This window comes from Ostrea edulis, chromosome 9 (genome assembly GCF_947568905.1).
Source record: "Ostrea edulis chromosome 9, xbOstEdul1.1, whole genome shotgun sequence".
NCBI classification, from domain to species: domain Eukaryota; kingdom Metazoa; phylum Mollusca; class Bivalvia; order Ostreida; family Ostreidae; genus Ostrea; species Ostrea edulis.
In genome coordinates this window covers 60,511,769-60,536,761 of record NC_079172.1, presented here as the reverse complement: position 1 = coordinate 60,536,761, position 24,993 = coordinate 60,511,769, and the positions used below count along the sequence as shown (strand labels likewise).

Below are 24,993 nucleotides of genomic sequence, written 5' to 3'. Positions count from 1 at the left end.
TACTCCTTACGATGTACCAGTGTGCCAAGTTTGATGTCTTTCAAGCAAAGGGTTCTCAAGATATTGAGCGGACATTATATTCCTATGTCCAGAGTAGATTGACCCTTGACCTGAAAAACAATAGGGGTCCTCTTCTACTCATAACCAACCCACATATGAAATATCATTATCATCAAGTGAATGGTTCTCAAGATATTGAGCGGACAATATGTGGTCTACCGACCGACCGACCGACAGGTGCAAACCAATATGCCCCTCTTCTTTGAAGGGGGGCATAATAATATACAGTTAATGACTGGGTTCGAGTACAACAGCTGTTTTGTTTGACCCCTGAATGGATCTGCTGCCCGAAGCCGTAAACTGTTGTCGAAATCTTTTATCGTTTAGTACATTTTCCGAAACAAGATACCGCGACTTACCTTAAATTTGGAAATTTTAGGGGGGGGGGGGGGGCGCCGACTGCGCCCCCTCTAAATCCGCCACTGATAAATATTTTGTTATACACCTTCATCTTTTAAAGGTTGTTTTTACGAGATGAGATGCACATGATACACTGTACTTTTAACAAGACTGTGTAATTGCGCACGTTTATCAACATATCCAATATCCGAATTAATAATCAATCATTACATTTTTCATATTGCTGCTTAGCGTTTTATCTAATAAATTTTGTATTTTATCATCAGTTAAATCACTGAACCTCGCCATTACATAAAACAAAGAAGAAGGCCGAGAATCACGTGACTTTGCGTAGTCAATCAAAATATCAGATAAATGCCACATTTAAAAGTTTATCAATGTGTCAGATCGTTGGTCTAGGGAAAGAGGGGTGTTCTTCGTTGAGATGTATACAAGTAATATAATTATAAATCTTCATAATTTGATAGATATGAGTCTAGCCAAAACTATTATACGTATTACTAACACAGAATACCTACACAATTTTATGTTAATCATGTTGTACAATGTAAACCAATCACAACTTCTCGGGTTGTTTTTCGGCTAGGCAGAAAGGCCCGAGAGTGTGCGATTGGTTGTAGACCTAAGCGTCTATGATGTTGCCTCGTTCTGGTCGCTTCCTTCTGGAAATTTCCATCAGGCTAATTCAAGACTAAAATCATGGATTGAAAAAAACCAACAGGCATATTCTATTTATTCAACAATTATCAAAACTTATTTCTCAGTAAGATGTCAACAGATCAAGCATAGATAAACTGGATTTACTTCATATTGTAATATCTTAGGTCGTCATTTAAAAAAACTGACTTAGATCCACCAAAGCGTGTCCACCACTTTACTCTCATTTTTGCAAAATCAGGGTAGTTTATCGAAAACGAAAGTAGGATTTTGAAGTTTTTAAAAATTAATTTTACGATATTTACTAATCAAGCAAGATTATTGTTATAGCTTACGGACTTCGCCTTTTATATGAAACAATATATATCAAAAGTTCAAGCAGTAACTCTGGAGCAAGCCCATTGGTAAACTTTAGTAATTTATCAGTCTAATTAAGATAATACCTTTCATCTCGCTCTTCGCTATCTATTTGAGCCACAAACAGATAACGAAGAGCGAGATGAAAGGTCTAGTTTTATAATCAGAAAGGTAATTTATAAGTATATATGTGTGTATTCTCTTCTAGTCATTCTGAGGACATCCTCACTTAATTAACACGTTTCGTCAGAGAGAGAGAGAGAGAGAGAGAGAGAGAGAGAGAGAGAGAACAAGCATTTCGGTGAAAACTTGAACCAACCAATGAAATCGCATGGGGAAAAAATGTCCCAATTCTAAAAATATGTGGATTCCGTCTAAAAGTATATCTTGCACTATCAGATATTAGGGAAATATGCACGGAAATCGCTAATATGACGTCAACGTATCCCTTATTGATTAGACAGTAAAATACTCACACCTTTCATAATATGTAAAACAATACTTAACAAGGAATAAAATCCATTCTGTGCACATGCGTAGGTCTCTGCAATGAGCTAATCTTAGGTACTCATAACCCATGGAAAGCCAACGGCGTCATTTGTAACTACGCAATGCATCAGTCGTTCATTGTAAATGTAGAAATGCTAAATGTAACTTAATAATTGCTCTACTTATCATTATCGAGCAATGTCAATCCAGTGGGTTGGAATGACTGTGTTCAAAGGTTAATAGAACAAATGATGGATTTACCTACATCTCAAAACAAGCCTAAAGACCATAAACTGAGAAGAGACTTGAGTCAAAATTTTGATTAGTTATATCTTAAAATTTATATAGCACAGATGTTTAAAAAACTGAAGGTTTATCAAAAATTCAAATGCAAACATATACTGACAATCTGATTTGTTCATGAAAATTATTTCAAAAGTTAGCTGGATTTGAAATTTAAACTTAAGAATATTCTCAGTTTATGGCCTTGAGTTGTCACACTGACTACTTAAACAAGTTTTGAATGCGCATTTTTATGTTAAAACATTCAACGAATAATGCATTGCATAACAACATTAGCAGTCATTCCAACCCACTGGATTGACATTACACTCAAATAATTACTGCAATTGTCAAGTTACATTTCTATATTTATATTTTAAATTAACATTTCTACATTTTTGACCCCCTTGGCTTTCCATATTAACCCACAGTCGCTATGCTCGAGATCGACCGTGGATTACCGACGATGCACTGAGCTAACAAAATCGAAATAGGCTCAAAATTTTCACATAACAAAAGGCCCATGGGTCACATTGCTCACCTGAATAATCATGACCATCCCGTGGGGATCCGGGTTAAAATAGGTCCTCAGTATCCCACCCCAGGGATCCGGGTTAAAATAGGTCCTCAGTATCCCACCCCAGGGATCCGGGTTAAAATAGGTCCTCAGTATCCCACCCCCGGGGATCCGGGTTAGAATAGGTCCTTAGTACCCTTTATTTTTCGTAAGAGGCGACTAAATTTGGCGGTCATTCGGATAAGACCGCAAAATCCGAGGTCCCGTGTCACAGCAGGTGTGGCTCGATAAAGATCCCTCCTTGCTCAAAGGTCGTAAGCACTGAGCAAAGGCCTAAATTTGACAGCCCTTCACCGGCAATGGTGACGTCTCCTTACGAATGAAAAATTCTTGAGTGCATGTTAAATAATAAAGAATCAATCAATCCGTTTTTCAGCTCTTGCGATTTTTTTGGGGTCAATCTTTAGTCCCATGAAACATTTTAACCCCAACCCAAAGGATCGTAACATAACTCAAATTGAATTCACATAATAAAAAGTTGCCTCAACACCAATATGACTAACATGATCTTGCTGTTCTGGATAAAATCAAGGTAACAAGGTCATAGATAATGGTATGATATGAAAATCCTTCTTATAAGAAATCTGTATACAAAACATGAAAGTAATATCTTAAATAGTTCAGGAGATATTGAATACAAGTAGGTCAGATCTTTATCAAAAGTAGGTCAAGGTCACACACCATTGCAGCACATGAAAGGTCTTACCGTAAAGAACTATATATAAAACAAAAAGGCCCTATCTAAAATACCTCAAGAGATATTTCAAAATATTTTCCTCTATCAGCATATGTAAAACTTTCATCCCCTATTGTGTCCAATTCCTACTCCCAGGTACCATGGATTGCACAGAATTGGATCTACTCTATGTCAGACAGCTTTCATGTAAATTTGAACTTTTCTGGCCAAGTGGTTCTTGAGAAGAGGGTTTTGAAAGATTATCCTAATATACTTGCATGTAAAAACTTTGACCCAAATTGCGGCCCCATCCTACCCCCCCCCCCCCCCCGTGGGGGAGGGGGGCATGATTTTAGCAAAATTAAATTTGCACTATGCCACAAAGCTTTCATGTAAATTTGAATTTTCTGGCCCATTGGTTCTTGAGAATATTTATAAAAATTTTTTGCTATATATTCGCATGAAAAAATTTGATCCTCTATTGTGGCCCCACCCTATCCCCGGGGACCATGATTTTTGAAAACTTAAATTTGCACAATGTTGGGAAACTTTGAAGTAAAATTGAACTTTTCTGACCCAGTGGTTCTTGAGAATATTTTTAAATGACCCCAACTTGTTTTTGCAATTTCGTGATTATCTCCCCTTTGAAGTAGGCATGGCCTTTCATTTGAACAAACTCGAATCCCCTTCAACCAAAGATACTTTTTATCAAGTTTAATTGAAATTGGCCAAACGGTTATGGAGAAGAAGATGAAATTGTGAAAAGTTTAAGGATGGTCAGAAAGATAGAGGGACGAGGGACAAATGTGATCAGAAGAGCCCGGCTCAGGTGAGCTAAAAAGTAAAACCAAATATATTACGATGTAACTAATAACAACAATAATTACATGTGTCTATATATAACGTGGAAAGTGTATTATGAATTCGTCGTCTGCAGCCAGTCTCTCCCGCTCACTTATCGGCTGCACGCCCTGGGCATCGGAACTACTTGTTGTAGGTCTTACCAAACTCTGTCAGGTGAGCTTGATAGGCCATTATACTGGCGTAGAGTCCAGCATTGTAACGATAGGCGCTGAGGAGATACGGAGACATGCACATCTTATTGGCTGCCGAATGTGGCTCAGTCTCTGACGTAAGAATTTGTCTGCTAGTGTTTAATTCTGAAAATAAACCCACAGAACTTTTGCATTAAAATATGAATGTCTAGGATGTTGGTATTCTGGCGTGTAAGATTTTTATTGAACCAATTTTGGGACCTTGAGGGCATATAAAGCATAAGATGATAAACATTACAGACAACAGGAAACAGTCCAAAGAAATCTAACATCAATATGACAAGTAAAAACACCCACAACACTTTATAATGTAGAAGCACAATCTAACATCAATATGAAAAGTAAAAAAACCCACAACACTTTATAATGTAGAAGCACGTGGTGATTGTAATTGTGTGACAATGAAATATAAAATTCATATTACATTCCGGTAATATGTGTAATCATACCATATTAAATATTATGTGTAATCATACCATATCAAATATTATGTGTAATCATACCATATTAAATATTATGTGTAATCATACCATATTAAATATTATGTGTAATCATACCATATTAAACATTATGTGTAATCATACCATATTAAATATTATGTGTAATCATACCATATTAAACATTATGTGTAATCATACCATATTAAATATTATGTGTAATCATACCATATTAAATATTATGTGTAATCATACCATATTAAACATTATGTGTAATCATACCATATTAAACATTATGTGTAATCATACAAACAAAAATTAATTCTTAACCTGCATATTACTAATTAAGTAATAAAATTAATATCATTTCATCATATTCTTTGGGGTTTTATTTCTTCAACTTACATAGAACAATAATTATTTCTTATCTTAAAAACGTTGAGAAAAATTTTATTAATGATAAATGATCTTCCTATGGCACAATCCACATAAATTTCTCATTATTTAACAAAGCATAAAAATTTAATTAATATGTTTTTAGCGATGTCCTGAAAAAACCCTTTCTCTCCTTTTTGAAAAGAGGATCAGTGAATGGACCCCATCTTGTATACCACTCCTTGGTATAGTATAATACATGAAGGACGGCCCCTAGAACTATCGATTGGAGGGGGGGGGGGGGGGGGGGGTTGATAGAGTAATATTTTGTTACATTTGTTCGCTGTAAGCCATTTCTTCCATACACAAACTTAACCAAATAACAAAGAGATATAAATACACGTTTCCAAACAAATAATTATAAAAACGTCCATTAACTAAAAACCGCATACGTACGAAAGCCTATTAGTATCATGTAAAAACAATTAATTCCCCTTCCATTATTTCGTAATTACGAGATAACTATCTCGAAAAATTTTAAGAGAAAAGATTTCGTAATTACGAGAAAATAATTAATAATACACATGTAATAATATATATGTGCATATATTGGTCACATTATATGAAGGCCGTGGTCGCCGTTTGTTAATCTCATTAAATGATTACATGTTTGAATTGCTTCATTTCATATATTGATGAATTTCAATTTAAAAGCCACTATCTAGTTTCAGGCAGATGCTTTAATAATTGTGTACATCTTTTGTTTTACTTTCATAGTAGTATGCAACATAGATATTCTCTCTCTCTCTCTCTCTCTCTCTCTCTCTCTCTCTCTCTCTCTCTCTCTCTCTCTGTACTCAATATCTTAAGTGATTTGATCATTAACGATATATGGTGGCATTAATGAATTAAAAAAAAGAGACAAATATTGCAAATATGCATATAGTCTAGATCAACAAGTCTCATTCATACTGGAGATATGTGGATCAGTCAGTGCCTGATGTTACATGTATATATGATAATGGTGAGGGTTTGTGTCGGTACATATTGTAGAAGGAGTCATATACCAACTCTATACGGGTTTCACACCTCCAGTTTACAATCCTTTGAATTGGAGATTAAACTGTAATAAAACAAGAATAAAGAACTGTTCATCAGACAATTTTTGTTATTTGAAAACACAAAAATAGACGAATCCCCTCCTAATGATAATATGTTGTACGGTGTGACCGTTGAGGCGAGCGAAGCCCATTAGTTCTTGCAACAAGACTTATAGGCATTTTATCCGCCTCTTCATTTAACGCGGGAAATATAACGCGGTGGATGTAAACAGTTACACTGTGACGTCATATTAGCTGCAATGTTTTTCTTCTTCTCTCAAACCAAGCAAAAACAAAACGTTTGAAGCTACGAGAAAGCTTGTCTGAAATTTAAAAACGTTTATGGTACATTCTAAACAATCTAATTATTTTAATTACGGGTTTGTCAATGAAGCATACCGCAGTGACGGCGACATTTTCCCGGAAGCATTATGGGTAATGCTCATCTTTAGAGCAAATCACGTGACTCATATGTGTAATCATTGGAGCGAGCTCGTCGCGTCGCTTCGCTCGCTATAACCCGGAACCAAAGTATAGGAATTTGGCGTTCCAGCAGGAACGCTAAACTATCCATAACTAAATTATGCGACACCGGACGACCATCTGTACCGTCACACACACTTTGAATAAGATCATTTCGATTTGCTGACCAAGCAACAGAGGGAAATGATTGTAACTTGTTGTATATCTTTTTATTTCCAACAATTGGGCATTAAAAGATTATCCCAAGAGGTGGGGGAAAAACCGTTTCAATGAAATTATTCACATCGCACACTTTCCCATCTTCCAAATCAAACGCTCCCACGACTAATAAGTCTATATAAGACTATAAGTCGTGCAACTCGAATTTATATACACATATTTTCTCGTAATTACGAGATAATGAAAAGTGATTTTTTTTTTTACATGATACTAATAGACTTTCGTACATAAGAAAAAAAAAATAATTGGAAAGGTCCGAGAAGTTTGCTATTGCCATTCCATTGGACGAGTTTTTGTAGATGACTATCCTTCACTGTCAGTGACTTATTACCTACCGTTGCCTTGATACGACAGAGATATCTCTCTCGTCTGCTGATTCCATGGAAATATCACGCCAGATTCCGGCTGCTTTCTGCTAACCTCATCATTGACGTCATGACCGTCTGAAAACGGAAAGGAAACATTCTTAGTTTGCACATCATCATTGATCATTCATGTACATTGTGCATCAAAATTTGATCATTTATAAATTACCGACATCCCCATTCAATGATCTAAATTTACACTTGCCTGGCCCGGAGTAGCACACATCCTCCGACATACGATCCTTCTCCAAAGGTGATCTCCTCTGTCGCTTGTACCTATGAAATAATATTCTGTCAATCAAAGTTCTCAGGTGGAATAGAGGAAGCATAAACGGATCTATATCTATAATGATTTCGCACCCGGAGCCTAATCGATTGAACACTATCATTGAAAACCCACTCTTCGGGTCAACTGGAACAAAAACACTTGCCTACATAAATGTTTAACACACAATAAGCTGATTTCTAGCCTATGATTAACGCCCAATAGATTTCTAGCCCAAGGTTTACTACTTTTAATGTCCAATTGGCTGATTTTAGCCTATGCATAACGCCCATAGGCTGATTTCGAGTCGAATAGATAAGTGTAAATGTCCAAGCAAAATCATAGATCTCATTTCACATTTTGAGCAAACCTTGGTTTGTGTCCGCGGAAAGCTTTGGCGAATGGGTTGTTAATGATTTTCAGATGGGTAATCTTGCTGTTTTGATAAGCCGTCACCGCAATGAAGTTAGTCTCCTGCAGCAAAAACTCCACGTCACTCTCCACTTTTGCCGTCACGTGGTGGCGTCTACGTATCGTAATCCTGATGACGTATTTATGCATAGAATGAAGAAAAACCTGAAGAACAGAGACATACCTATTGTTTGTACGTCCTGGTATCATGATATCTGCAATAGCATTTGTAGTATTACTTTTTTAAAAAGTCTAATTACATTTATTCTAATACACACCGATTAGCAGAGACAGAATTGTTATATATTCTAAAAGGCATACATGTACTACCTTTCTTGTTCTAATGATATTTCCAATAATAAAGAATATAAATGTCAGATTATATTACTTATGACCTAGATTCTGATCTCTGTAGAAAGATCGAGTTAACCTACGGCTTCCGTCATCAAAAAATATTCTTAAGCAATATTAGGTATGGTTTTGTTTGGCTGAATGAAGCGATTGCTGTTGTGCCGTCAAGCGCCCATAGGTGTTACATTTTGAACGATAAAAGGCGAAAAGAAATCCTGTGGAGTGGTTTTGGGTGTTTGTTCTATTATTTTTCAGACAACAGCTTGACAGTTCGCGTTACTGAGTATGTGAGATTTTCATACAATGATTACCGTATAATACACATAGATTGGCTGTTTGATTTGAATGAAATGGACATTATTTTGCATATCAAACACAGTACCCGACAATACCACCGGTAGCCCTGACCAATCACATTGAATGGCTGATTACCAGAATTTTACTACAGTATTCTGTCGTAAACAATAGCACGTGGTCCGTCATTGACTAAACTATAGTAGTAAAGTCTTAAAAATTTCATAGAATGAGGTGGTGGAACAAAAGTTTATACATGAAAAACGTGTTACGGTGTTTGCTAAGTTGCTAACTAATCATATAATTATTATTGTTTGTAATTGTAAATACTAGTGTGCCCCTGATGGTTGCCCCGATTGATGCATGTCTTATGTTGTATATCACATTGTGCTATACAGTGTATGTTATGGCTGTGGAACACAACATATGTCTTACATTTTCTGGAGAAGACTCTAAGCTGTTGGTCAGTTTGACCCTTGCGAACGAGATTTTCCGTGCCATCCATAGTGACCCTGGGCTGGGAGAGTCGGGGTGAACATACGGGGGATTTCCCCGCTGGGGCTCGGCCACGCCCACCGGGACCCAGGCGTCATTAAAGAACTTGAACCTCCGTTTGTCTGCCGGCAGGATGTCCAGCAAGATATCATAAATTCCATCCGGTTCCAAGCCCGACACGGCGATGTACAGGTACGGAAACATCCGTCTGAAAATCAAAATCATGGGTGTTTTATTTTTAAAAAAAAAACAACACACCAAAAAACAAGATGTGACAGCATAGTATTTCTATTTCTTCCACAAGGAATACACACGTGAAATATGAAAGCCCTATCACCATCTATTGGATTGCTAGGACGCAGGATAGAGTGTCTGCGGACAAATGAACAGAGGCCAAAACCTATATAATTATATGGGGGGGGGGGGGGGGGGGATAAAAATATTTGCACCCTTTGTTATAAGATCTGACCGATCAAGCGACAGCTTACGTCATACACAACTACGTGCAACTCCTATTGGGAAGTGAGTGTTACTGTTTAGCGTTTATTATCACTCATTTTGAAGGGAGGTAACTTAAGTCTTTAAAGAATTCTTCTAGAAGTACTACGTGGGGAAAAAACCTGTGAAAAACACCCCCTCAAAGAAAAACTCATTAATCTGGGATTAAAAGAGCGGTAAAAAAATTAGCAGCATGCCTGGATGAGCATAGGAGCGGCAACTCCCACCCTCGGACTTCGGTTTTAAGGTATTGCTGGCCGAAGTTTTACTCGGAAAAAACTTCAAGTTGAAATCTGGGACTTAGCTCAAATTTTGACTGCATGCTCAAATAAAATAAAACTGAAGCTTTAAAGAAGCTAGTAAATACGGACTAATGATTTTAAAAAATGTGTCCAAACTAACATTGTTCATGTATCAATCAATGGAGAGGACGGTCTAAGTTTATAGAACTTGTGTCCTATCCCTTTGTAATTACAAATGTATCAATCTAATTAAAATCAGACTTCTAGCTTAGATCCGCGCCGTATACTCTGCGTAATCTTGTAGCGATTGTGGGCGTATCTAATTAGATTGCAAATGTATATTACCATAGAATATGTTCATACCATACCAATGCATCTCTAATGGCAAAATATAACACCTTATGTAACGTAAACTATTTGATTTCATCTCAGATGAAAGGAATAGGTCAATTTTTTTTAGTTCATTCTTCGAAATCTTCGGTTGGCCTGATTTGTATAAGGCGTGCCTTCTTTACACATACAATGGTGGCGGCGAGTTTCAACATCGAGTTCTTGAAAAAGGACTTATCAGACTAAATAGTTCATTATGCTTCATCATATGTAAAATACTAAAGAGTAATTATATATGCTCAAGTTCATTTATTTTCACTCACACCATCCATCGGTGGTATATGAGGTACAATAAATAATAAAAGAGAATGATAAGTCGTCTTAATTAATCGTGAATAAAAAAAAAAATCGAAAAAGAAAATACAAGAGATATACATACTATAGCCCCTGATACTAGCTAATGATTTGCATTCTAAAATAAAATGGAACTCGTCTGCTTTACCCGAGTTACATAAATAATGTACAAAGTCTTTCGTTAAGTTGAATCCGACCCAAGAATTGTTGGGAAAATAGCACGTGGTATGCTTATAAGACAATCATGTGCTCAGTCCTTGGCTCGTTTCGGAAAGAAATTGTTAAAAAAATAAAAAAAGACCGAAGTCCTGTCTTTTAAAACTATTTACAACCATGCGGTAAATTTTTGTATGCATATTTAAAAGGTTTTTTTTATATTCATATATAGAATACCCATAGTATGATATCTTTATTAAAATCTAACATGAGAATTGGAGCATATGTACTACATGCACATGCATCTTTAAGTTTGAGAAATTTTTTTCCGAAAAATCTAAGCCAAGAGGCTATCTAGGTATTTTAATATACTAATGATCAGTGATTGATTGGCCAAAAAAGACCCCCCCCTCCGTCGAGTTTTTGGTTTCTAAATCACAGACTATTGTATTATAAACGATGCTGCCGAAATATTGTGACCAGGTGCCAAAAAAAACAAAAACAAAAAAAAACTTAAAAATATACTCCAAACGCGCAGAGTTGGGACTTCCACACACTCCGTTTCTACATGCTTATTCGAATACACATGTCTAAGCTTTTAGTATAACAGGAAAATAAATTAGAAACCTAATATTCATGATCAAATGTAATAAAAAACAAACCCATCAATCCAACAGCCATAAATCAACACCACTTATCTGCTTATTGCGAGAATATATATGTATTTTAAAAGGTTGTACATAATATTTGTAATGATAAACCAATATACTTTTATTCAACAAACCTGCCGCCTCGATTGATAATCATTTCCGTTTGAATTTCGTTGAAGGTCATCCAAAGGTGAGAATCCAGGATCCTGACCTTCATCCCCTCCCGTTCGCAGTAGAGATCTCCCGATGTATCTCTCCCGAACGAATCTTCTAAGTCCGCACATCGCTCCCCCAAGCCTTCGTTATTCACTGTCAGTAATTCTCGCTGTGCTCTTGTAATATTTACAGATCCTTGATGCTCATTGAGTTGGTTTCCTGGTCCCTGAGTATTGTAAATTCTCTCCACCTCCCCAGGATCCGCACCATGTCTTGGATCACTCAAAGAATTCCCCTTTTCCATAGTATAGCTTTTCACAGATCCGGGGCCTCGATTTATCGATCCGGTGTCCTGACTAATCAATCCTGGGTCTCGACTAATGAATCCGGGTCCTAGATTAATCGATCCAGTGTCCTGATTAATCGGTCCGGGGCCGCAAATTATTGATCCGGGGTCTCGACTAATTGATCCGGTGTCCTGACTAATCGACCCCAGGTCTCGACTAATGAATCTGGGGTCTCGACTAACTTTGTCGTAAGTTATTCCTGTCATCCCATCATTGTCAAAACTGGCATCTAGCGGCTCCACAACCTCGAGATTCCCGCCCCGGACTGTTACAGACTCGCTATTGCAGAAGTAGTTTTCAGTCTGTTCTGGCGGCGAAAAATATTGCCCAAAAACAGGTCTGTTCTTTCTAATGCTGAGATCTAATGGCTACATTAAAGTTGAAAGAGAGAGAGAGAAAAAAAATACAACATCAGATAATTGATTAAGATGATATTGTACATGCATCTATACGGATTAAAAGAAGATTTTGAAAATAGTTAAGTGCATGTGCACCTACGTCCCCTACCCCTTCCCTCCAAATTTTGACTGATGTAAAAGGTTCTCTTAAATATTAAAAAAAAAACAACCGGTATTTTCTAAGTTCTTACCTCCTCCATATCGGCAGAGCAACTATGACTTTGCGGACTTCACACTCCTTTTAATGTGCGAGGTATTGCATTAAAGCATACCAAGTACGTGACAGGTTCAGAGGTGTTAATAGTCTTCAGAATACCCAGAGTGTGAACGCCACGGCGGGGAAAACGCTCGTCAACAAATGTCCTTACAATGTGGTAATTACGACATAAAACAGAAATGGGGAGAGATTTTTTTAACAGTTTGAGAATAACTACACTGGATTCAATAGACATATTCCCTGTCGTTTTGTTCGATGGGTTAGTCGAGATTCACACCTCCAAAAGTTGTTGCGCATGAATACTAATAACGGTGTCTTGGGGCACGAAATCTACAGCAAGGATGAACATTAGTGAGAAATTTACCACGGGAGAAGAAACCCGCAAACGGATTCCAAAGAGCATTTGATATATCGCATGCTTTACTTGAAGAAAACAAATTCTTATCACAGTTTTAGGGTGCCAAGGCGAGACATGAAACTTTTACAGTCCACGTTAATTGAGTTTCGGACGCTGTTTCCTGTGTAACCTGTCACGTGCGTTTCGGGTGACCACGAAGTATCCATCGGCGCGCGAATCTAGGGAAGGACCGTTCTAATGAAATTTCTCACCAGCACTGAAGTAACATGTAAAACTAGGATAATTTTTCTTTGTTACAAAACACGATTTCTTACAGAAATACCCGTAACACTTGATTTTTTCTTTCATTTTGTCACCAGCCGCTCTCCCCTTCCATTGGTCTTCTCAATCTAATTTTCAAGGGCGCTTTGAAAAAAAAAATTGTTCCTTTTAATCTACTAATTCATTTTGTACACAAAGTACAATTTCCCCGTCAGTCCCGCTATTACATATGCACGAATCCAGAAATATTTCCGGGGAGGAGATCTAAGGCATATTAATTAGGGACTAACATTTTGTACTTTACTACTGAAACAACAGAAAAATAGGCAAATACACATGTATAATTATGTATTCTAACCGGGGGCGGGGGGGGGGGGGGGGGGGGGGGGGGGTCCGGACCTGTAATGAAAGTGTGGGCGATTTTTGTTGTTAGCTTTTTTTTTTTTTCTTCTTTTCATAAAAACGTATGCATAGAATTTACCCCCATTAATCCGGTGAATTCGGTGATGAACTGTACGACACGAATCCTATAACTTTTTGGCCAATAGGAGCAAACAATTCACCATAAAGCTGACCCGGCCGACTTTTCAAATTCTCGTCTTGAAAATTGTATCGTGACATGTGTCATACCATGCAATCAAAACGATGTTAGAGGAAGATGAAATAAAAAATAAGGTTTCTTTAGCGTGCCAACACTTACAGTGACAAGGGACCTCGAACTATGAAGTATTGCGAGGACCCTGAGGTCCACGTACAAAGTGTATGAGTGAGGTTAAACCGGACGTTTGGGGGTGGGGGGGGGGGGGGGGGGGGAGTCAGCTTGCGCATGCACAAACATACGTTTGAATCGGGATTCACTGGCTGCTATAAGGAAAACTTTAAAATGGACATTGTTGGTGAAGTTGCAATGAGTATAAAGAAGTATAACAACATCTAAGCTTGTGAGCATCAATATTTTGTTTGTTTATATCGATAACTCAAACGTTATTATCTAGACAGATTGTGTCCCCTGTTGAATTTGAAGTTGAAGGTGCAGATCAAATATAGAGATGACTTATTCTGAGGTCAAGGGTTAAAGCTACAAATATTTCATATCCATTATACCGCTCTAGCAATAAGACTTGTAAGGAAAAATTTGCATGTTTCAAGATAGAAAAAAATCTGTTTTAAAACATTTTTATTTCAACCCAGAATATCAAGTTTCTGTTTCTGTTTGGTCCACCGACATGTATTGCAGTCCTGTTCTAATAAAGGACGGCACCCTGTTCGAAAGTTCCGCGATTCTCACTGTTAGCGCTGATGGCCAAGGAACTGTCGTTACCAGTAGTATGTCTTTTGGTCTGCCGTAGTCTGAAAATGACTTGCTAGCTTTCCACGCTAGAAGCGCATCGTTCCATTATTTTATTGATTCAGCAAACATGCTGGTATACAATCATATTACTTAGATAGATAATCTGAATACATGTTCATAGTATATATTTGTGAAATCAAACTACATTTGTACTTGTATCATAAAATATAATTGCACCCTAAATTAATTTAAAGTGCAATTCAACTAGCGGACAGTATAAAAGGGAACTTATACTAATTGGCTTGTGAGCTAGCTTTTCTAGCTGTGTGGTAGAGTGTCTCTCTTGATCACGCAAGCTAAGAAAGGGCGAGCGTGATCAGCACTTGGCTGGGTGACCGCTACACGTTACAATTGGTGGCAGCGTAGTGACTCTGGTGTTTGGTGGCCCTTCTCTTCGGAGCTCTGGAACTTTCGTGTCCATGTACGGACGTGCTTTTATCCGGGAACAACGGGCGGTGAACAAGTGCCAAGCATCCAGAGAGTAGTCACGCTAAACTTAGGGACGAAGCTTCCGTGAGCAGGGGGAAGTGTAGCGGACAGTTGATTCAGAGAGTACTCACGGTAAGCTTCGGGACGAATCTTCCCTGAGCCTCACGCTAAGCTTCGAGACGAATCTTCCCTCAGCAGGGGGAAGTGTAGCGGACAGTTGATTGATTGTATCTTGTTTAACGTCTCTCTCGAGAATTTTGCACTCATATGGAGACGTCACCAAGACCGGTGAAAGGCTTTAAATTTAGGCCTTTGCTCGGCGCTTACGGCCATTGAGCAGTGAGGATTCTTTAGCGTGCCACACCTACTGTGACACGAGTCATCCGTTTTTAAGGTCATCTCCGAGGACCCGTGACATTCACACCTGATGCCGAGCGTTTGGCGATGGAACTGTCGCTACCTGTTTTAACGGCTTAGGCCTGTCGCGGCCGGTATTCGAACCCCGGATTTCCGCATGCGGGGCGAACACTCTAACCTCTAGACCACCGCGGCGGTGGTAGCGGACAGTATAAAAGGGGACTTATTCTATTTCACTTGTGAGCTAGCTTTTCTAGTGATATGGTAGAGTGTCTCTCTTGATCTCGCAAGTTAAAAGAACAAAAACAAACGGCGAGCGTGATCAGCACTTGGCTGGGTGACCGCTACACGTTACAAAAGCATTCAGAACATTGTAGCATGAACTACAACATTGACAAGTTCATCTGATATATCATCATTTAGATTACAAATGTTCAAAGGGTAATAACATTCTATTTTCCCCATATACATATATCTTGAGAGAGAGAGAGGGAGAGAGAGAGAGAGAGAGAGAGAGCACTTGGGAAATATAATTCATCTTCAACAAGAGTCTGACAATAATGAAAGTCTTCTGGGGGACATGGTTTTGAATATCCGCAGCCGGTTTCGACTTCTACAGGGTGTGCAGAAATTCTTAGTTTTGTTGATTTAGAACGTTTGACGTTAGTCATTAGAAATTTCAAACATTCCCGTTATTCGTAGCTTCTCCTAATCTTACTATAAGATGATAGTTTAAGAAGATGAATGTAGTATTGTCACATATTCGTAGTTTCTCCTAATCTTACTATAAGATGATAGTTTAAGAAGATGAATGTAGTATTGTCACATATTCCAACAAATTTAAGATTTTAGAGGGGAATCAATTTTTATTTGTTTTTAATTTTACGAAACATTTTGCCTTGGAAAACATCGAGTGCACGTCTCCCTATTGGTCGTTTGCAGCTGACACAGGTGCTAAAACCTGCAAGTTTAAGAGGTAGGCATGTGTGCACTCTATAGAGTAGAAACATATGCTTCAAATTTGTCAAGTTATTGCCAAAAATGAGGAAATTTGAAATTTTCGTTAACTTTGTAACCTTGTGAACTTGGGGGTTGTCGCATGTTAAAACTAATTCTTATTTTGAGATTTTCACTACCATCTATTTTCCAAATCTGTTTCTACTGTTTGTCCTATGGTACACACAAACTGAAATTTGGGATTGACTTACCTGAACCAATTGCGAAATAAACAATCAGTGGGAATGAATGTTATCAGGGACGAATGGCAATTAGGAAGGAATGACAATTAGATATGAATGACAATGTAAAAACAATGTTTTCGTCATGTCAGTATCAACAATCTGCCAGGTGCACGTCATCTCCCTACCAGGAAAGGAAATGGAATAGTTCGGAATAGTACGTATAACTCCTCAGCCTTTGAGTATTCATCTGCGTAGGATGTTTTAACTCGCAGGTACTGGTTCACTACGTATTAGCTGTGGTCCAAATATAGTATACATTTTGTTTTAACTTAAAACTATTCAGCTGATTTTTTTAGATGTCAATTCAAATTTTGAAAGGAGTATAATTTGAAAGGGCTTAGAAAGGACTATATTTTGTAGCGGAAAGATTGTATAATCAAAAAGTTTTTATATACACGATTTTATCCAATGTATCGTCAATATCTATACCTTGTATTTCAATGTCATAATTTATTATGCAAATACTAGAGATTTGGAATTAATTCATACTGCGTGAATTCATTAATTTGGTTGATATGGCTGTACTTGATCCCCCAGTTCAGTGTGAGAACCGTGTTCCACACACTTCTTGCCTCAAGTGTAAAGTGTTCGGTACAAATTAATGATAGCGCACATCAATGGATATATTTTTCCAAACAAAACGCCGATTTTTAAAAACGTCTATATTCATGTTACCGGAGATTTTTTATAAAAAAGTATTCTGGCCAATAGTTGATTTTTATTAATCTATAGGATTATTCCCCCCCCCCCCCCCCAGTTTTGAAATTTTAAGACAAGAGTTTGTGCATTGTAACTATTAAAAGTGCAAAAAGTCATTATTTCCAATCCATTTTTAAAATAGCATTAAAGTTCTTTTTTTTATACATATAACTATATCTATTGTTAGAGCAGAAACCACTTTTTCATCCAATCAGCAATCACTGTATTATAATAAGATTTTTTTTATGTTCATAGTGACGTCGATTTTCTAGATGACAGCTTCGAGTAACAAGAGTACCGCAAACAGTACATAATACGCCCATGAAAATACTTACATATGGTGTTTTTCTTAAGCCACAACTTGTAGAACTTTGATTCATGTAGTATCAGGCATCATCAGGCTGTGACATACTTTCTTTGCATAATGTGAATATTTCCTAAAAATGAACTAAGTTCGACAACCTGTAATTAATTTCTTTCTTTAAAATTGAAGAAAATCAAAATCCTTGCCACATGCATACCTTCCATACCAATATAAATACTCTGTAAAATAAGGAAGTCCTCACTTGAAAACTGTGGAAGGAAAAACAGACAAAGCATGTACTCTCTATGTAATAATTCCTCAAAACTGATTAAGTTCAATAATCTGTAATTTAAAAAAATTTGAAGGAAATAAAATCCTTGCCACATGTACATCTTCAATAACCATACAAACGCTCTGTAGAACAAGATAGCCCTCACTTGAAAATTGTGGGAGGAGTCAGTGGGACAAAATATGTAACCTCCTTATAACAATAATTTTCAAATAAAGGGGCAAAACTCCTGCAAGAGAGGTCAAAATGGATAAAAATTGCAATAAGATCTAGAGCGATCCACAGAGAAGCTACTAACATAGCAAGTTTCAGCTTGATATGTGAATGAGAAATGAAATTAGAAACAGAAAACCCAAAACAGACGGACGTACAGGCATCGCTGTACCATAAAGACGGGTGTTTAAAAACTAAAGAGAGAAAACATTTGATTGGTCCAGAACTTTGAATCAACCAAAGTTTTTAAGTAAGTTAGACCATATTAACTACAGCTAGTGACATCTCAATATGAGTGAAAAATTCTCGACGAAAAGCAAAAACAATCAATCAATCCACAGAAGCATTTGGCCTCATTACACTTTGTTCATTTACTAATGCATTTTATATATACATATCGCGAGGGATGCTCCACTTTGCGGTGTTCTTGTTACTGCTAGCGCCCTCGGGCGATAGCATATAGATAGTGTTTTAGCAGCTAATGCTTGGGTGCCATAGTGCGGCATTCTGGGAGTTATTACCATCTTCCCTGGAGGACGGTATCATATACATGTAGTTGAAGTATTTTACAGTCTTCGGACAATACACTTCCTCTCCTTTATGATTGAAATTTATTTCATTGGTTGAAATTCTGTTCAACACAAGGGAGATAATTTCGTGATGATCTGATTTACGTACGATTTAACAATTTTACAGGATTTTCAATTTTTAAAAAGAGAGGAAACGAGGAGAAGAAAAAAAAATTGCAATATGATGAAACTGACATTTTAATCTTATTCATAACAACTATTAAAAAAAACGTATCTATAATTCAACAAATAACAGAAATGATCTTTTTTTGCACACAAATCTTTAAAAAATTTCTTGATAAAATTTGGGCAATTTTCAGCTATTAAAAGTAGTTTTTATTCTTGCTGTGTGAAAAATCAAACACCATCGGGTAACTATCAATCATGGAGATTATCTTGAGTTACATTCGTAATTTAAGACAAATAATTGTAATTACTGCAATCTGTAAGTGTGTTCCCGACGTTTTGTCGACGGTATGCCAACGGAAGAAAACCCCATGTTGTTTGCCTACAACAAGAACCTCTTCAGTGCAGGAGTTTGATGGCAGTCAAACACAGTTATAATACACGGTTATAATACACAGAGACAGAAACTCCACAGAAACATGAAAATGTCAACTGTAATTAATATTAGGGACGAAATCTACCCGGGATGGGGGTGTTGGGGGGGGGGGGGGGGTAATTTAATAATGAGTAATTCATGTAATATTAATTATAATCATTTTTTTATTAATATCGCACCATACTTATTTTATCATTTTTGTTTGTTACTAAGATGTATTATTTGAAGAATCAACAATCAAATATAAGATTAAACCTATAGTTCTAGAAGGGTGGAATTACCTTAAATATCAGTTTACTGTATAAGGTCGTTCTTAAAGACGACAAGCTTCGTTAAAAAGCTATACTTGTAAAGAACAGTAGTCTAGAATTTTTGTTTTTTATATTTTCGGTAGTACCATACAGTATCCGAAAATCTATCATTTCGGAAGCACCTCGCGTAAGTCAAACGTTTAAGCGGCGCTTGAGACAAGCGTCTGTAGCGACAAATAATACAGACGACACCAATGGAACGTCAGAGACGATTAGTGATGGGACGTTTGTAAGATCGAAACGAGAGTCCAAGAGAGGGTTACATTAAAAAAAAAAAAAAAAAACAAGCGGGGTTTTTGAAAATATTGACCAAAATTATAATTATGCACCGATATTGAAACTGGCCGTGATGATGAAAGTGTTACTGAGTACAGGGGCGGATCCAGGAATTGTGGTTACGGGGGTACTACTTTATGAGACAGCAAAACCCTGGTGGGGGCCCGGGGGGGGGGGGGGGCGAAGCCCCCGGAAGCTCCTGGATTTTACGGGTTTTATGGAGCTTGAAATATGTCTCCTATATAGTCATTTGTACTATTTTCTATCATTTTTTATAAGGTGAAATTAATAATATGACGCAAATTTTAAGGGTTTTTGGAAAACAATAAAGTATTTCAAGAAATCAAAATATTTTGTTATTTATTTCTCTGGGAGTGGAAGAAATTATTGCTTCTTTTATCGTTTAGTACATTTTTCTAAACAAGACACCACGATTTACCTTAAATTTGAAAATTTTAGGGGGGCGCCGGCTGCGCCTCCCCCCCCCCCCTTAAATCCACCACTGGAGTATATTGACATCGCAAGTGAAGTGGCGATGGGGATCTGGCACCAATTGCATGCTGTTTTATAGAACTACAGATACCCAAATTTTTTCAATGTTATATCAGAAAAAAGACTGAATATTGAGTTTTTATGCAATGTGCAAAATAGTAAATGAACTCGCTGAAATACTAAAGGTTATGGAATGTACATAATAATAATGCGTGTCATTAATAATGCTTGTCATTCAAGAAACTTATAAATGAACTGCATGATGTATGTCATGATTCTGTATGTCCAACCATATACATCCAAAGCGAATTTAGTGAGTTTACGCGGTATGTTAAAACTTTTAGAAACTATTTTGGATGTTTACATGAGAACATTTTGTATCATAACAACATGACAAATATGCGCTTCCGTATGACGTCATGAAATGGCTGTTATTGTAATAATTCCGGAATATTGAGGTTTAATCAAATGTGTTCTTTTATTAGTCGATGTCTAATGTCACGTGACAAAAGGGTATAAATACCGGGCATCTCGGCAATCGTCAGTGTTCGAGGGTCGACCACCATCGTCGGTTCCGCGCTACAAACCTAGTGTAGCAGGGCCCCTACCGGGCAGTCTGCACTATAAATCTTCACCATCATCAGTGTCATCAGTGGCGTAGCTTCCATTGAGGCAACCGAGGCAGCTGCCTCGGTAAAAAAAAACCCCACCTTTTACGTTGTTAAAATGTCGATAGCTTCTGTGTGGGGGGTGGGGGTGGGGGGTGGGGGTGGGGGGCTGCGCCCCCCAGACCCCCTGCCTCGGTAATATTCGAACCCAAGCTACGCCTATGGTCATTGTTGATAGCGTTCAGCCGTGAGAAGACGAAGAAAACTGTAAGTTTTATAAATCAAATAAAGTATAATTCCTCGCCCGTTCATCGGTTTAGAGAGAGAATTTGGAAGGCCATTGCGGATTGGCATATAAGGCCTGCCACGGAGAGGCTGATCTCAGTAGAGAGGCTAGCCATAGTTAGTTAACGTCTGCATTGGCTGAACAGATCGTCGTCCAGGCTGATGTGTTCACTACCCATCCTGAGTATGGCAATCTACAATATACAGTAAGTGTAATGGTTTAAGGGCTAGATCGCATATATTGTCCGTCCTGAACAAGGCAGTACACATAATATGTGGTAATCCGAGGTTGACACATCTTCGCAAGTCAAGTGTCCGATTCGCTTTCTCTCATCTCCCCCTTGGTGGATTTAGTCGTATTTCTAAGCCTTCAAAATATCGCGCTTTGACTTTCCAAGGCATCCGATCAAATCGCGCCATACATACAGTTTGGTTTGAGTAATGGCGGTCCCCATGTCTAGCTCGTGTTGTCGCCTTTGCCATAGGATTTTGTCTGTATGTGCTGGAATAAACTGAACAAACTCAGCAAAATTGAGCACGATATCAACACAAAAGTAGACACTTTTAAATCTGAAAGGCATGCTTTGATACGTGACACCCTACATAAGCTTGTGGCGGGTGTAGGCATGCTTTGATAGGTGATTTACGCCTTAAACACGAAGGTGGCATAGACGTACAGCAAGACTTAGTATGCACAAATAAATGAACTATTTTATTGTTTTCATCTATCAACTCCATTTGCTAAACATGTGTGTACATATTATAACAGAAATTATAATGCGTTATCTGATTGGTTAGATTTTGTTTTTGTTAAGAACGATAACTCGCTCGATCCGTAAGATGGCAGTTCAGTCGCAACTAATCCTCCAAGGGGGGTGGGGTGGGGAGGGGGGGGGGGGTGAGAGTTAGGCTTGCGACTTCCCTGAGTCCCAATGGATTGAATATTGTAGTGATTATCAAATATTTGATTACAACCTAGGTAAGGTTAGGCAGTGTCTGTGAACTTTGACAGGCCACTAAAATCATTAGTCAAACCAATAGGAAATCATTATATAAAAACATAGATTGTAAATACATTTCTTTAGTTCACCCCAAACCCTTGAATTGACCAGGTACGAATCTAAAGTATAGTTAGAACTTTGGCAAGTACGTTATATTATAAATAGATCACGATAGAATGTACCTTAACAGAAAATGGAAAAGTAACACTCTACATAAAAATGCTCAAAACGTATGGGGCGTAGTGTGTTGCTTTTGCAGTTTTATTTCAGTGTGTGACAGAGGAAAATCGGATCGACATGCTTAATGAATTTATTCTTCTTCCATTAAACAAAATTGTCAATGAATGAAATCAACATACTTTCATGATATCGATAAATTCTCAGTGTTTCACAAATATTTCATATATCCCATGGCATATATTTCAAATACTCCACATTTTGTCGATATCTCTACGTGGCACAGTTTCCTTGACATGTGTCATGTCACTCGATATATATAATTTTGACGTCATCAGTTTGCTTTCATATTGATCAGACTCATAGTACACGACAGCAGTAAAACATTTCTTATTTCTTTGGAGCTTAGTAGCTACAGATGCATAAATGAACTTACATCAAAATAAAATTGAATTAGATATACACATTTCTACCACGGTTATTGCAAAGATCAAAGGAATGCCACGGTCATTATTCTACGATATACCTTCATATGTATTAACTGATTATGAGAAAAGTGATACACATCTCGCTTGCACTTCGAGTTTTGCTAATGCAATAATAAAGTAGATGACTGATAATTCAATTTTAGAATCATAGAAATCAATTTATGCACCCAGGGGTGCATGAGCCGAGTTGCATGGGATACATTGCAAAAGTCAGGAATGATGTGGCATATTTATAATTGTGAAGAACTATAATTTCAGTTTTAAACTTTTCGAGTTACTGTCCAGAAACCATATTTGTCTGAAGTTTTCAATCTATTTTCGGTCACTGTGACCTTGACCTTTTTCCTCCAAAATCAGTAGGGGTCTTGCTTTGCTGGTATCCAACAATATATCCAAGTTTCATTTGATTCAAATTAAAAAATTTCGAGTTATCCTCCGGAAACCAAAATTTTGGGGAATTTTAAATTTATTTTCGGTCACTGTGACCTTGACCTTTGACCTATTTTCTCCAAAATCAATAGGGGTCTTCCTAACCTGGTACATTACAATTTCTTTAAGTATCATTTAATTCGGATTTAAACGTTCTGAGTTACATGTATCATCCGGAAACCAAATTTTTACAAGAAAGTGGTAACTTGTAAGAAGGTAAATAAACATTCAATGTTTTTATGTTCATCCAAGTAAAATATGATTAACGCAGTAAATAATTATCAATGGTGTTTAGATATTATCTAAATATATTATAACAACGTATAATGAAACTAGGTGTTATCAGAAAGGAATTCTTGTAAAAGTTTGCAGATTTACCGAGCTAAACTAAACTTGAATTTCCTCGGCAATTCCAACATCGTTGCTATATTGCTTCATGTCTGCAGCAAAATAGAAACGCATTTTTATATTGAATAAAACGATACAGTGTTATAATCATTTGATTATTGCCACTATGTTTTACATTATAATGATCACCTGATAAGTGTTATTTGATTACAGACTTAATTGAAGCATATAGAAGAAATGAACATCGTGCAAGGACCGATATTTCTGGACCTGAATTTATTATGATGTCACCCGATCCACAACCTTCATTGTGATAAGAGCTTTTCAAATTAAAAGGAATGACAAATTCATTGACGAGATGAAGAGAAATTTTAATGAATTTTATGAAAGATATTTTAAGTCTGCTCTGTTAGAGAAAACGTTTTTCAAGACATACGATGGTAAATGTACATGGAATAAATGTTTAAAAAATTAAATAAAGGTTTATTCTTTAATCACATCAATTTTTAATGGTGAATTATGCATAAGACGGCACTATGCAATTCTTAAAATTGCACAACATGAAACAGACATAAATAATTTTACAGGAAAGCTTTTGTATCAGAGCTATTCATAGGTTCTGTCAGTATTTTGAAAGTTTTGGCAAGTCCAATAATTCTTTCAATGTGTACACGTTTGCTGGATATCTTTCTGTCCTCTATCAAAGTATAGCACAGGAGTCATTCCTAAAAATTGAATGAATTGTATCACTGATGCTTTGAATCAATTACTGAATTAGTAAGGGTTATACATACACGTACTAAAATATGTTTTAGAACTTGCAGTATAATTTATCAAAGAGTAGCAAATAATATAACTACAAACATCTGCATCATTATGAACTTAATATATATATACAAAAGGATCGCATTTGTTTTTTGATTTAACTGAAACCTGTAAAATTTGTAAACAATGTTCTAAGTAGACATCAATGTCAAAACACAGAATCCCATGCTAGCAGGTATGCATACATTATCAACAGGGTGGATACTTTTGGACATATTTTGTGATTATATAGTAGTTATGAAATTGATCACTGTTCTTTATCTTCACTTTTTCATTATGGTGTTAAGAGATAATGGGTAGTAATAAATGACCAGTAATTGCAAGTGTCAGTGGGGATTCCTCATGTGAGAGTGTTTGTAACCTTATCAGATTATTTTGCATGTGTAGTAAATTGCCGATCCCATTAGCGGGTTTTTCTCAGTAAATGCGATATAAGTACTACACAAAATACTATAAATCAACAT

At 37.0% G+C, this 24,993-nt stretch overlaps 1 protein-coding gene across 1 annotated transcript; it reads right to left on the bottom strand.

Annotated features, from left to right (window-relative positions):
* Positions 1–1,136: 1,136 nt before the first annotated feature.
* Positions 1,137–12,660, bottom strand: LOC125660030 (T-box transcription factor TBX5-like). The gene is made up of 6 exons (XM_048891880.2): positions 11,673–12,660; positions 9,249–9,516; positions 8,128–8,333; positions 7,698–7,768; positions 7,463–7,570; positions 1,137–4,618 (listed from the first exon to the last, which is right to left on the bottom strand). The coding sequence occupies exons 1-6, from the start codon at positions 12,245–12,247 to the stop codon at positions 4,443–4,445; spliced, it is 1,404 nt and encodes a 467-aa protein (XP_048747837.2). The 5' UTR covers positions 12,248–12,660; the 3' UTR covers positions 1,137–4,442.
* Between the last annotated feature and the right edge of the window lie 12,333 nt (positions 12,661–24,993).

What these genes read in the sequence shown, in the direction of transcription:
- LOC125660030 (XM_048891880.2), bottom strand. Translation starts at nt 12,247, where the DNA reads ATGACAGGAATAACTTACGACAAAGTTAGTCGAGACCCCAGATTCATT. An exon ending in TTCCGCGGACACAAACCAAG is followed by an intron (nt 7,769 to 8,127) that starts GTTTGCTCAAAA and finishes ATTATTTCATAG; the next exon opens with GTACAAGCGACAGAGGAGAT. An exon ending in TCTGTCGTATCAAGGCAACG is followed by an intron (nt 4,619 to 7,462) that starts GTAGGTAATAAG and finishes GTTTATTTTCAG; the next exon opens with AATTAAACACTAGCAGACAA.